Genomic DNA, 13,453 nt, shown 5'->3' on the forward strand with positions numbered 1-13,453 from the left:
AAAAGTCTCTCTTTATTAAATATACATTATTTACAGTTTAAGTCTTTTTTTCTGTACAACAGTAACCATAGAAAACAAAAGAAGCTAAGGCTAAATCTTCTCAATCCCCGAACAGTGTATTAAGACATATTACATTGTCTATAAAACTGACTTGGACTGAGGCAATGTCCTGTGGAATTCTGTCTAGAAAACCAGATAGCGGAAGGGGAATATCCTAAATCTCCATTTTTGCTTTTTACTGTAACTGAGAGACTCTTGCTTTACCCTTTGACAGACCATTAAAAGAAAAGTTTTTTTTTTTTTTTAATTATTTGCTCTGCTATGGAAATAAGCAGTGTTCTGAGAGATTTAATTAACGTAATTTAAGTAGAACAAAGTGAAATGAATGACGAAGGGTACCTCTCCAGAAGGATGAATTCTTTTTGTTCTCATAAGTACTTAATCTCAGCTAGCTTTCATCCTGAAATACTTCCTGTTTTCTCCCCCCCTCGTTGCCCTCCCCCCCCTGACTTTTTTAGGGTGCCTTCATTTTTCAAGTAGCTTACAGTTCATAACAGTGCATTCAGATGTGGGTTCCATTAAGCTCCATAAAATCCTCTTTGAGTCAGTGTGGGCTCCTGGGCTGGCTGACAGCAGAGCACCCTTCCCCCTATATACATTTGGGGACTCCTGAAAGTTACTTAAGCCATGTCATGGGCTTAAGTGGAGCTGAAGCACATTGCCTTATCCTGAATTTTAACTAGAGTTCTGCTAGAAGACGCGCATAATTGCAGTGAATGCAACTCTTGTTGACAGCAGTAGGGGATGATGAATATAAGGTCCTGACTTGAATTCGTACGTGTCAGGCTCGGTTTGCAGGAGATCATTGCTGCCCTTGCCTAGGGCAACCTAAGGCTAAATTCATCTGTGACGCATCTATGTTGACCTCAACAGGATTACAACCAGGTCTGAAGCTGGCTGTTTCTTTCACAAAATGAGTTTCAAAGCAGTATTTGAGCATGTATTATGACACTTATCTTCTTGCTATCACTTAGGTATTATGGTCTATGTCAAATATTTATTTTGCAAAGCTCACAGATTTCTATGGCTAGATGCCTGAAAAAAGGGGGAAAAAAAAAAAAAAAAGACCCCTGCTTGCTCTCTTAACCTCTATCTGAAAGCTTGTGCAGTGGGCTCAGGTGTGTGAGCTGTGTTGTGAGTGGCATTCAAGGCTGCAGCTCACTGCGTATAAGCTTTACCTCAGTTTTCTTTCTTAATGATAGGTGTGCTCAGCTTTGGAAGCAATGACAAAACGTGCCAGAAAACAGTGTGCCTCAATGATACGAGGTGAAATTGTAATAGGTTGTGGCATATGAAAGCCAGTAAATAATTTCACATGCAGAAATAGTATCAAATGGACTTTCATTAGCGTTGTGGTAGTGAACTCCACAAAGAAAAATGACTAGCATATCAGGAAGCAAAGGGTGTTGATATGCAAACAGTAATCTTAGGAAAAAAAAGCTGTTGGCACCTGAGGTGAGAGGGGGATGGGGAAGAGGAGAGTCTCCAAACAGACACTGCTCTCGTACCCAACGTCGCATTAAATGTTAGGATTGTCTGAGGGACAGCATTTTTCTCCTTCCATGTATCTGGGAGAACCCTAGTGATTCTACTAGGGAGCTTCAGATAATTACCAGGTAGGGGTTAGATATTCTCTTCAATGGCCAAAGCGCATCACCAATATTTTACAGATCATTGGGAAAATGAGGGCTATATTTTGGCCAGTTAACTACTAATTCATTCCACAGAAAAATCAATTGTGGAGAGGAAAAAAAAAAAATTTGAAACCACCCACTTCCACCTGAGGGCTACCATGGACGAGTTCCAACAGCTTTACCTTTCTGAGAGTATATCCCTCATGCACTGCCCCATTGCAATTGTAATTGGGTGAGGTCACGTCCCCGTTTGTTCTTACAGGTCACCATCCCTAGGTGACGACAACTTGTGGTAGAATAGTAGCTGATTATCTGGCTGACATTTTGACAATCATGTCATTTCTTCAAATTCCTGGTTTCCATGACTGCCAGGAGAAAAGTAACAACCTTAGCACGACAACATGAACTTTTCTATCTCCTACCACTAATTCAGTAGCCCCCTGGTTTAAAGAAAAAAGAGAGAAATGAATCGAAGGTGAATTATATACGGAGCAACTGTCAGCAGAAATTGTTGCCTTAATCCTTCCTTAGCTTGGCTTGTAGACTCAGTACATTACAAATGACAAATAACAAGCTTACAAATTACAATAGTTCCAGTGCTTTTTTTTTTTTTTTTCCAATTTTTGTCAGAGAAACTTAGTGCAAAAGATCACAAAAGTAAGTACTGATATGTAGAAATATCCAGACTCCTACAGGCATGGCTCAAAAATAAACAACCGGGGAGGGGGGGGTGTGTGGAACTTTTCAGACCCTGAAGAGAGTGTTTAGAAGTTTCATGTACAGAAGGAGCACAGAAAAGGGGACTCTCACTGAAAGGGGACACGGAGGACTTTTCATTGGAAAAGGAAGCCCAACAGAATTCAGATCCAAAAGAAACAAATTATACTTTAAAACTGCATGGCTGAGAGAGTAACTTGTCAAGGAAACAAGAAGGGGCATGGTGCAACTCGAACAGTAGCCAACCAAGAGGCCTCCTACCAACCTCAAAGAGCACTGGATAAGGCTTTTGTTTTGGTACGAATGTAGCTGTACTGCTTGGCTTGTTTGATAAGTAAGCATTGCAAAACTGCATGAAAGCTTTGAAATAGCACTTGTCTTAGAGAGCCTCACAAGCTCTCAGCTTCTGCTCAACTCTTTTACAGTGTTGCTTTCTGAAAAACCGTAGTAGTAAAAGAGACTTTGTGGAAATGTAGCAGTGCAAAACAATACTTGAAATTCATCTTCAGTGTAAACTTAGTGTAGGTGAAGACAAGAAACAACGATGGCAGGAGATGGCAGAGTCTGAAGGAGTCAAATCCTGCCTCCTCTTAGACTCTGCTATCCAGGGTGAAGAAAGTACTTCAACCAATTGGCTTACAGTGATAGAAAGGAATGCTGATTTTTTGTTCTGAAGATGAGTTGTTTTGTTTGTTTATTTTTTCAAGGTTCATCTCATTTAGATGTTGTGGATTCTGGAGGGATGCTTACTGTAATATGAAAAGCCAACAGGCATCAGTGATGTAGCTGCTTGGGGCTAGCAGACAACATATGTGTCAGTTGGGAGACTCTCATTCATGCTACAGCTGCAGAAAATCTGGTTTATTTCAAATAGCACCAGACCTACACGGGTAGAAAGGCATCTTTAGGTGATCTGATTTAGCTCTGGATTATGAAATGTGAAGAACTGTTTACATGTATGCTATTTGTCAATCTCCCATACTAATCAGCAAATGGATTCTGGGTCTTGAATAGATTGGAGACAGACCTATTATCTCTGAGCTCTGGATTACTGACTCAAAAGAGTGCTTTGACACATTACTTTCATGTGTTCAGCTATAAGCAGACACAGGCATTTCCTAACCAGAGATGCCTAGGGTTGTTTTAGATACTAGGAGGATGTTCCCCAGTCCCAGCTGGCACCTCTGAAAGGAATGCATTTCTCGTAAGCCTTGTGCAGATGCATCTACTGGAGCTGCAAGGGTAGTTCAAGATTCCTTTATATAGGCCAATACTGGTATATGTAGCTAGCCTATTGCCAGGATCGTCCTCTCTCTCTATGATCAGTAGAGAGAAAGATGCACCTCTGGAGCCTGATCTTTCATCTTTAAGTGTGAGACTCCTGCTGTCCTCGCTTAATGACAAGCGTGGAACAATTAACCTGTGAAAACAAATGCCAACCAAAACAAAAGGAAAAGACTCAAAGACAGCCTTCAACTTCTTGGTGGCCTATGCTTAGCAAAATCACTGGCAGATTTCAGTGTGTGAAGATTCACATCCCCCCTCCCCTCAGTCTAGCAAAACCACATTCCGCAAATTGTTCCTCACCAAATGTACAATCAGGTAAATGCTAATGTAGGCGAATGTCATTATTTTAATGTTTTGGCCTACACTATGAAAACCTAAGTATTGATAAATGGGATGGGTTGAGTCTGGAAAGACAGAGTTAAAATAGAAGAGATGATGGTTTTCTTTTTCTTTTTTTTTTTTTTTTTGTCATCTATTTTAACATAACTAATTGTTAGGGGAGTCTTGTGGTTGAAGTTAATCTTAGCATAGCTCTAAATAGCGCTTTTTTTTTTTTTAAACTACTTTCACCCAAATGGGTTTAGTTAGTCTGAGTTGACAGCCTGTCTCCTGATTGGCTTAGTCTTCATTGTAGTGCCATGACAAGAAAAAGGGGGGGTGGGGGAGGAGGGGGTATGCATGTTAAAAAAATACACTTGTCCTTTCTCCAGTAAGTAAATAAGGACAGTGGAAAAACTTACTGCAGATTACACTGCTGGCTATTTGGACTAATGCCTTATTTCTAATAGAGAAATGAGACTCAACTTTCAGAGGTCCTTAAATGCTTTGTAGTACTTAAAACATCTCACAGCAAAGCAGATGCACAAAGTGTGGCTATTATTGGCTAAGTCATTTCTGGGAAATAGGAATTTGCAGTGCCTAAATCTGTATCTCGGTATTTGGTAGCCTAAAAATACCTAGGAAAAAATAATTTTCAGAGGTTAGAGAGTTCTAGAAGAAAAAAAGGGTTTTGGGATCCTTCTGATTTCCCCTTATATTCTCTGAGGCTTTTCTTGTGGAATAGTTTCTGTTCTTTTCCCTAACAGAAACCCTTCAAAAACCTCTAGTGCTCTTTGGTTTTATATTAAAATAAGTCCTGACATTGTATACATACAAAGTATTTTTCTTGATGTTTACTGAAAGCTGTTACTTAGGATGGTAGTAAAAGAAAATAGGGAAGAAACCCCCCCACCACCTTTGGATTAAAGCCCTTTTAATAAAAATAGCATGAGCGGTTTGCAATTTGGGGGGGAGGGGGGGAGGAGTCATTTAATTTGAACTGTGAAAAATGAAGGCAGTCTTAACATTGGGAGATTTTTGAAAAATCATATTTATTTTCTATAATTTTAATTGTCACTAACTTTTACTAAAGTAAACCAATGATGCCTTCACTATAGAAAGCACTGCAATAAAATAAAGAAACAAATTAAATAAATAGCGGAAGGGTTTATCTTACCTTGTTGCCTATTTAGTTTTTTTTGTTTGTGTGGTTTTTTTGTTTGTTTGTTTGTTTTTTTTTTTTTAGTTAGAGCATCAACAACCTGATTTAAAAGCAGGATCTTATATGCATGCCTCTACAGAAGTGTTCTTTTATCCAGCTCTGTAGCATATAAACATTCACACTCACTACATCCATGGGTACAGATGCATGTGTTTCTTTATACTTGAGCATGCATTTATGTATGTGCAGTTCTTTTTCTTTACAGAAGTACACTGATGTACTTTCAAGAAGTTTTACCAGTCTGGACTATAATGAACTAGGGAAAGGAAAATAAATCAAGCTGACACGTTGTATTCCTGTTCTGTGCTTGCACATAGCATACCACTTACACCTCTCCCAGAACCAAGCCACTGAAGTTTATCTGAAATGTGTAAAGCAACGCTAGTATCTACATTTGGTGATGGGGACTCGATTCTCCTTGAGAAATTTAAGCGTCTTGCAGAATCCAATTCTGATGGCTGAAAGCAAGCTAGTTACTTCAAAAATGAGAGAACTGTTTCATTGCTTAACATCCCTTCTCCAGGTATTCCGCTGTGTTTTGAACTCTATAGCTGCAATTTGTAGTATTTTCATTCCTATGAACTAATGTGTAGGAAAGCAGAAGGATGGCTTGTGTCTATCAGTCTGAATGGAGAAAGATAGTTTTACAGGATGAGAAAAAAGCACCTGTATGCTTTCCCTTCATTCCTGTTCTGTTCTTCATAAAGCTTATTAAGAACATTAGGTTGTCAGAGTCAGCACACACAGGGGTTGCTCTAAATGAAACGGTTTTAACACAGATGCAGGTGTCTGACAGCAAATTGTAAATACTCTTCAGCAGCCCTGGGAAGAAAATAGGCAAGGTGTGGAAAAACCTCACCTTGGAGGGACTTCTCAATTCCCTAGCGTTACAACATCTATGACTAAAAAGGCTCATACTAAAGCTATGCAGAACAATTAAAATGGGCAGGATTTGAGCCTTCGGTATTGTTCCTAGTCAGGAAGGGACAGAAGGCTTTGATCTTCTCTACTGTTTGTCTTAATTGTAGCATTTGGGATTTTTCTCACAGCTTTCATAGGCTTGATTAAATATTAACCTTTAAGACATAATGTTAAACCTCTGTTCTACAAAGAACTATCACTCAATCTTTCATGCAGTTTTTGCAGGATTTTTTTGAGCACTTGAAATTGTTTCTAATTATTTTTATTTTAATTACTGGTGAATAACATGTAAGATAAAACTATTGCTACTTTTCCTTTTGTGTATTTTATTTGCCTCAGTGGTAACAGTGTTTAACCTCAGCATGTGATAATCCTCCATACGTCATGAACATATGCTGCATTTATAACATTTCAGACAAATATAGTGCACCTAAGTCCTAGCAGCTTCCTAAAACCCTTGGAGATTCAAGCTACTATTTACCATGCTACAGCTAGAGATATGCTAGAGTATGTTGGGTCTACAAAGCCAGCCTTATGAGATGGAGGTGAAAGAGGTGTATGGGAATGATATTTGTTGTTGATACATACATTCTTGGAAAAGAATCAGTAAGCCTAAAAGTTACAGTAAAAGGACAGGAGGTTGGGGGAAGGAGCTTAAAATAAAACTGTCTTTCTTATTTTTTGTTACCTCATACTGGTGACTCAACTGGTATAAATTAATGTGATTGCTGAAATCAATTGAGATATGTCTGTTCGTATCATTTGAGAATTGTTCTTGTTTGTTACGGCTGTTTAAATAAGCCTGTGAAGTAAGTCAGGTGGTTTGGTCTCATTCTTTCCCTCTCTGCTGTCCCAGGATCTGCAGAGCTATGTACTTACATAGTCCAGCTCTATTGTAAGTGTGACGAAATAACTGGTTGAAGTTGGGGGGGACGGACAACACAATGCAACAAACACAAGAGTTTAACAAGAGTTAAAGTAGGGACTTCAGAGCATCCAGGAAGTCACAGCAGAAACTAGGTGAGTGTGTGGACCTAACTTTGTTTAGAGTGGGATAACAGGTCTCTTGAGCCACAGAAGTAAACTGCGATTGCCAGGTTGTTATGCAGAGAATGAGGCACTGCGATTGTTGTCAGTGTTTGTTTTGCAGGGTGATCTTTCCCAAATTTAAAAAAAAAAAAAAAAAAAAAAAAAACATTTAAAAAAAAGGGGGGGGGGGGGGGGAGAAGGGAAGAAGAGTAGGGGGAAGAAAGGAAGGGAGGAAGGAAGTTCAGGGGAGTAAGAGTAAAAAGAAATTGCATTGTCCATCAAATAAAATATTCTCGTTTGCACTCGCTCACTGTGTTCTGCAAGTCAATGTCAGCTTTAAAAGAGCTCTCAAGATTTTCTGGGTATTCCTTCTCCTTTGTTTGGCTACTTCGATGTGCCTGTTTGTGCTGATAGAGGAATCTGCTCATGATGGCGATGATGCAAAAGATGATGAATATCACAACTGCTATTACACCTGAGGAGAGGTTAAAAAAAAAAAAAAAAGGGTAGAAAGGGTAAAATGCAGAAATAAAGACTCAATTATGTAAAAAATACATTACTGGTGCATTTCAGTTTTGACTATATGATAGAACAATGAATCTTAGTCTGTACTCAGTCTTCTGTCTCTGTTGTGCTCTTCTTCATTAGCTGTATTTGGATTTTTATCTACTTAGGTGACATGGACAGTGAGCACTGATATAATTGACCTTCTGATTTGGATCAACTTCTGACTTCACTAGAAGCAAAGTTGGATCAGTGTTTGTTTATAAAAACAAAACTAGATACGTATGCTCAAACAAATCCCTGCTCTGTCATATTTTCTCCTTTCAGAGATAACATAGTTGGCATGAGCCTTGTATAATTAGGTTTATAGCTTCTAGATTATTATTGAAGGCAGCTCCCTACAGGGCATCCTATAAAATAAACAGAGATAAATTGCCTTCCTGGTTGTTAAAGGAAGATGAAAACCCTACATAAAGCTATAAAGACAACTTTCCTTATACAGATGCTTCCATACAATCTAGCAAGCTCTTCCATAACACCAACTCACAGAGTGCTCAAGGAGTAGAGGATGTGTGAGTAAGGTGTTGAGGCTCTCATCGGTGTGGTGCGCAAAGCAGTTACTGGTTAATGTGGTGGAGACCCACTATTGCCTTAGTTGAAAGTGTATATTCCTACATAGGTAGCTTAGTTATAGGTATGTACCAAGAAAATAATGGAAGTGCATTAGGTAAAAGTGTTTTATCATTTAACAATTACTTTTCAATTGTAATCGTCAAAAGTTGTTACCTCCAATCACAGCAGAATCACTTCTGACCGCATTGGTGAGAGGCTCTCTTTCGTCTGTCTTCCCAAATGGATCTATTGGTTAAATGGAATAAGATGAATTATTTCTATCAACTATTTCATTTTTTTTTTTTTTATGTGGCTTAGACAGAAGTGTCCTCTTAATCTTGTGAATTGTAACTTTTTTAGGAAGATGTAATTCGGGGTTTTGGAAAATTAAACCAAAAATGTCTCTAAGCTTGCGAGACAAATTTCTCCTACATCTTCACTGATAAAGATGTATTTAAGAAAAAATGGAAAAGCTTACAACTACTCTAACACCTGAAAGTGTTTTCTCAGTGTATCTGTAGTGAAATCACTGATAGAAATTTGAGCTAAATAGCACGTTGGGAGCTTTACTCGTAGTTTTTTTTTTTTTTTTTTTTAAATAATACCTAAGAAAAGATACCAAAAGAAGGGAAAGATGGGAATGCTGTAGCTCTGACCTATATTTGTAGATGAACATATACAAGTCAAATTAAACCTTATAAAGAGGGGAGATAATATTTTCAGTTTACTGTCCGTTTTGTATTTGCGGTGCATGTTTCTGGTGTGCTTCATAGCAGACAATTCAGGCTCCTTTGGATGGAGGGAAGAAAGCTAGTGGTGGGAGTCGGCACATAAGCAGTGCGCTCAGAGTAATCAGCAGCCTCTGATGCAGAAGAACATCATTTGTTTTCTGTTAAATATCTTAATTAGAAGCTGCAGGAAAATGAGATTTGATGCAAGTCCAAATGTAAAAGGAATCATGATAGGATATGAGCTTATAATAGTCCTCAGAAGACAAAGAAGCTTTGGTGGTCAAGGGGCAAAAACCATCTGTTAATTAGTACCCATTTCTGGTTGTTAGGATCCTTGCTGCATCTGCTGCCGACTGAAGTGGCAACTCAATTACCCCTGCCAGTGGTGAGGATGCTCCCAGCTGCTCTGAGTCTCCTTGACTGCATAAAATTCATGTATGTAAAATATTTCAGAGGACGGTCTCAGGATTGAAAGGCATATACAAACTGTTGGAATCACCTTACTGATAACACTCCAGTGCTGTTGCTTCTCTTTTGCCTGAGAGAATCAAGTAGTGATTTTAGTGGATGTCATACATATCTGTCAAGGGGTTTGTACAAAGGTTTTTTTTCCTCCTTTCTGCTAGAGCAGAAACAGATTTGATTGTTATAAGATGCCTATGGCTGATCGCCACTGGGATATGAAATCTGTGTAATGTTTATGCTTTCCTTTGAGATCTGCAGCACTGGAGCTACCTAGAGTGGATGGGAATGGCCAATGAGGCACATAACCATACTTCAGATGCTGTGAATGCTATGACGGGTTTTCTATATTCGCTTTAAAGAAAATGTGGTAAATGTCTTTCTAAAGCGGCACTGGCTAATCTTAATGCCCATTCTTAACACTTTAAATTCTTAGAGAGAAAGTAACTTAGCGGTTCCAGCGTTTATAACATTCTCACAACTGCATTACAGTAAAAATGAAGGGAACATCGCACTCCGGTATTCTTTTAAATTCCTTTTTTCCTTTTGGCAGGACGTACCTGAAGAGGAATATATGGTGGTTGCTGTGTTCACATCTGCTTCCGTTAGGGATGAGCAGCTGGATTCGGTCAAGGAACCCTTGACGGTCACGGGAGCAATGCTGGGATGGCGTAAGGCAGCTTTCAGGGGAGCGATGTGGTTATACCAAACCGAAGACATGCAGCCAGTGAAACCGTAGGCATTTGCTTTTGAGACTTCAGGGTCCAGTGTTAAACTGTCTGCGACACAACAGAAAAACAATCTGGGGATTGTCAGTTTTAGGAAGACAGGTTAAAAAAATTATTAATTATTTTATCGTATTGACTGCTTTATTTCATTTAATCTCAAGTGGTTGTTTAGGTGTTCCCTTAGCTTACTATCAAGATGGCTTGAACAACAGACTGCGTTACATTTCTCTTCTTATCCCTTTCTTCTATTGTTTTGACAGTACGTAACACATAGTGGACGTGAATCGCTACAGTAATAGCAATTAAAAAATAGTAGTAAACAGTAAAAAGAAAAACAATGAACATCACGGAATCGGTGAGATGATCCTTTTCAGCTTTTGGATTACTCTCTATTGTCTATTAAACATCACTTTATCTGGCTCAGTATTAAATAGCTTACTAATATAGGCTTCCACCCTTCTCTGGGTGTCTATTCTTTAACTTACTTTTGCAGTCCACCCAATCATGTCAGTAGCATTGGCATTTGTTATTTTTATAGTCTGAGTTGTTAAGAATCGTCCAAGTTACGAGTTTGGCTGTCATAACAGTCGTTAGCCCTATTGCACTGAGACAAAAAAATTGAAAACTGCACTTCGTTTACTCTACATCCAAAGCCAAACTAGTGCCTCTGTACTCTCCAAAGATGAGATGGTAGAATTAATGCGTGTCTGCATTTACTTAAATTTCACAAACATGAAGTAAGCTCAAAAGCAGGCCTTCTTTATTTGGTTACTTTACTTAATATCAAGCTTGTGAAGGACAGCAAAGCCATCATCCCTTTTCCCCGAAACTTTTATTTACTTGGCAGAAATACGAATTTGTATTGTTAAGAGGTCTACAGAACAAGCACAAGTGGCTTGTTGTTAGTTTTTTTTTTTTTTTTTTTTCCTCTTCTTTTCTCTTTTAATTGACTTTGATACAAGACAAAACCTAGATGTGTTCAAAAACAATATCAGTAGTTCTTCAGAACTGTAGAAACTACCTGCTGTGGAAAGTACTCCAGCACTGAAAACTCTGGACGTAAGTAGTTCCGACAATGCTGGAAAACAAGGATTCTCAGCTTTTCAAGTTTATTTTCATTGCTTGAAAGATAATGATGTTAAATGTTAAAATGGAGTCCAGTTTTTCTACTATCAAACTTGCAGCCAAAGGAATTTAGGAACAAAGTAGGGTGCCTCTTTGATCTTTGAAATTGATTTTGCCACCTGAGTAACAAAGACATCTTTTATGTGTAAAACCATACTAAGCCATCTGAACTTTGGCACTCAGGATCTGTGTCCACAATGTCGTGCAGCCAGAGGGAACAAGAAAAGTCTATTAAGTTAGAAGACTAAATACTCGGATGGATGGATGAACTACTGCTGCCAGAGGAGTTAAGAGGACAATCTCTGGGCTGGGAATGACCGAACAACTGCCAGAGAGATGTGAAGGTAAGTAGTAAGACTTGGACACTGAAAAAACCCTGTAGCATTCAGGTTTGTAATGAGATTCTGGTGGAGGTCCTAAGAAGCAGACAAGGGTCCAAGTTTCTGCATGAAGGTTTATAGAAAATAGTTTTTTTGCAGTACTTGTCATCGTTGTTAAATTAACAAAAACCTTTTTGTTGTATACTGATGTTTTGTGTGTAAACATGAGTACTGTCAGCACTTACTATTTTATTAACTTAGACACAAACAGTGGATGTGTTGGTGTCTTTCAGGCATCAGGCAATCTAAATGGTTCTGTTTTGTCCCAATGTGCAAAAGGTAAAATAAAGTATTGAATTCTTTTTTTTATGGTACTATAGCTTGAAAAGTCTAGGAGTACTGTTGAAGACTTCTTTATAAAAGAAAGTCAATTTATGGGCAAATTACTATAGTCTGTTGTTGAACTATTCTTTGCACGAATGAGAAAGAGGTGATTTGCTAGAAGGTTTTGAAATTAGGGTTTGAAAAAAAACTGACAAAAACTCCAGAGGCTTCTGGTAAAAATTCCATGTATGCAGATAGGGGTTTCTGAGACATCAGGTCTTTAGCTGCAGTCAACAAGAGTCCTATAGGACTTGGAGGCAAATGGTATCAGGTGCTTTATGAATCCTTGTGTGGATAATGTATGTCTGAGATGATAACAGGATGTAACTGTGTTAAGTTAAATGACTTGTGTAGAGAGGAGTGGGATTGTGAGAAAAGTAATTGTGCTTTTGTGGAATTGAACTGTTCATCCCTCAAAACATAGTTCTTTATATTTCTGAGGAAAAAAATTAGTCTTCCTCTTCATTAGGTACACTGTATGCTTGATCAAGAAGTAGGGTACCGGATATGAAATGTACTTGAGAAATAGCTCTGAATGAGGAAAGGACAATGAGAAGGAACTGAAAGTACTTGTTCTCATGTTTTCCCAGGAATGGAAAGAATATTACAGGATTTCCTTGCAAACAGCTGAAAAAAGAGTGCCAAGAGGAAAGATTAGAGATAATGGTTTCATTGGCCTGAGAGAAGATAATTTTGGTCATGCAATTGGTATGGTTTCAAAAAGACAGCTTGTCACAGAAGAAGAAATTTTACCTTGGATTACAGTGTGAAATTAATGACATGAAAGTTTCCAATGTTGGAATTAAAATCAGTCTCAACGTTGCCAGCCCTACATAGCTCTGCATGAGCTCGAAATGTAACATTGAAAGAAAAAAGGAATGGGGAAATAAAACACGGGCCTTGGATTGTGTGAAGCGGTTGTGTTATTGTAGCCTGGTTATTTTCAGTAGAGTAAACTTGCTCCTAAAACACGCTGAAATAGCTGCAAGGATTATGTGTAAAATACTGCACCATGGAACCATGCTGGGCTGTGCAGAGACATCTATGTGAAACACAGATAGCTGGAGAATGTCTGCCTCCAAGTCGGTCTCACAAAAGCTGCCTGACACCAAACCTTCCCAATAAGATCAAAGAGTAAATGGTGGACTACCACGAGCATGGGTGTAAAAGGGTAAGATGACAGGTATCGTCACAGAAGAAAAGTACACGATGCAGAGTGTGGTGGCACAGGAGAGCTCTGAAGAAGAAAAGAAACTCAATAAAAGAAACAGATGGTTTTGGAGTTGGTTTGAATTCATCATCTCATCTCATCATCACCTCACCTCACCTCAATCGTCCACCTCATCTCACCTCACCATCTCATCTCACCTCATCTCAATCTCACCTCACCATCTCAATC

General features: G+C 38.6%; 1 protein-coding gene across 1 annotated transcript in view; it reads right to left on the reverse strand.

Annotated features, from left to right (window-relative positions):
* Nucleotides 1–7,466: 7,466 nt before the first annotated feature.
* The window catches only part of CNTNAP5 (contactin associated protein family member 5), a 201,282-nt gene continuing 195,295 nt past the window's right edge, over nucleotides 7,467–13,453 (reverse strand). The window contains exons 22-24 of the mRNA XM_042827016.1: nucleotides 10,058–10,276; nucleotides 8,479–8,550; nucleotides 7,467–7,663 (exon numbers count right to left, since the gene is read on the reverse strand). Of these exons, the coding sequence (XP_042682950.1) occupies nucleotides 7,467–7,663; nucleotides 8,479–8,550; nucleotides 10,058–10,276 (488 nt within the window). The remainder of the gene's footprint in view (nucleotides 7,664–8,478; nucleotides 8,551–10,057; nucleotides 10,277–13,453) is intronic.

Source organism: Centrocercus urophasianus, unplaced genomic scaffold (genome assembly GCF_019232065.1).
Source record: "Centrocercus urophasianus isolate 14NV4802_14NV808 unplaced genomic scaffold, USGS_Curo_1.0 seq_28, whole genome shotgun sequence".
In the NCBI taxonomy this organism is placed as follows: Eukaryota; Metazoa; Chordata; class Aves; order Galliformes; family Phasianidae; genus Centrocercus; species Centrocercus urophasianus.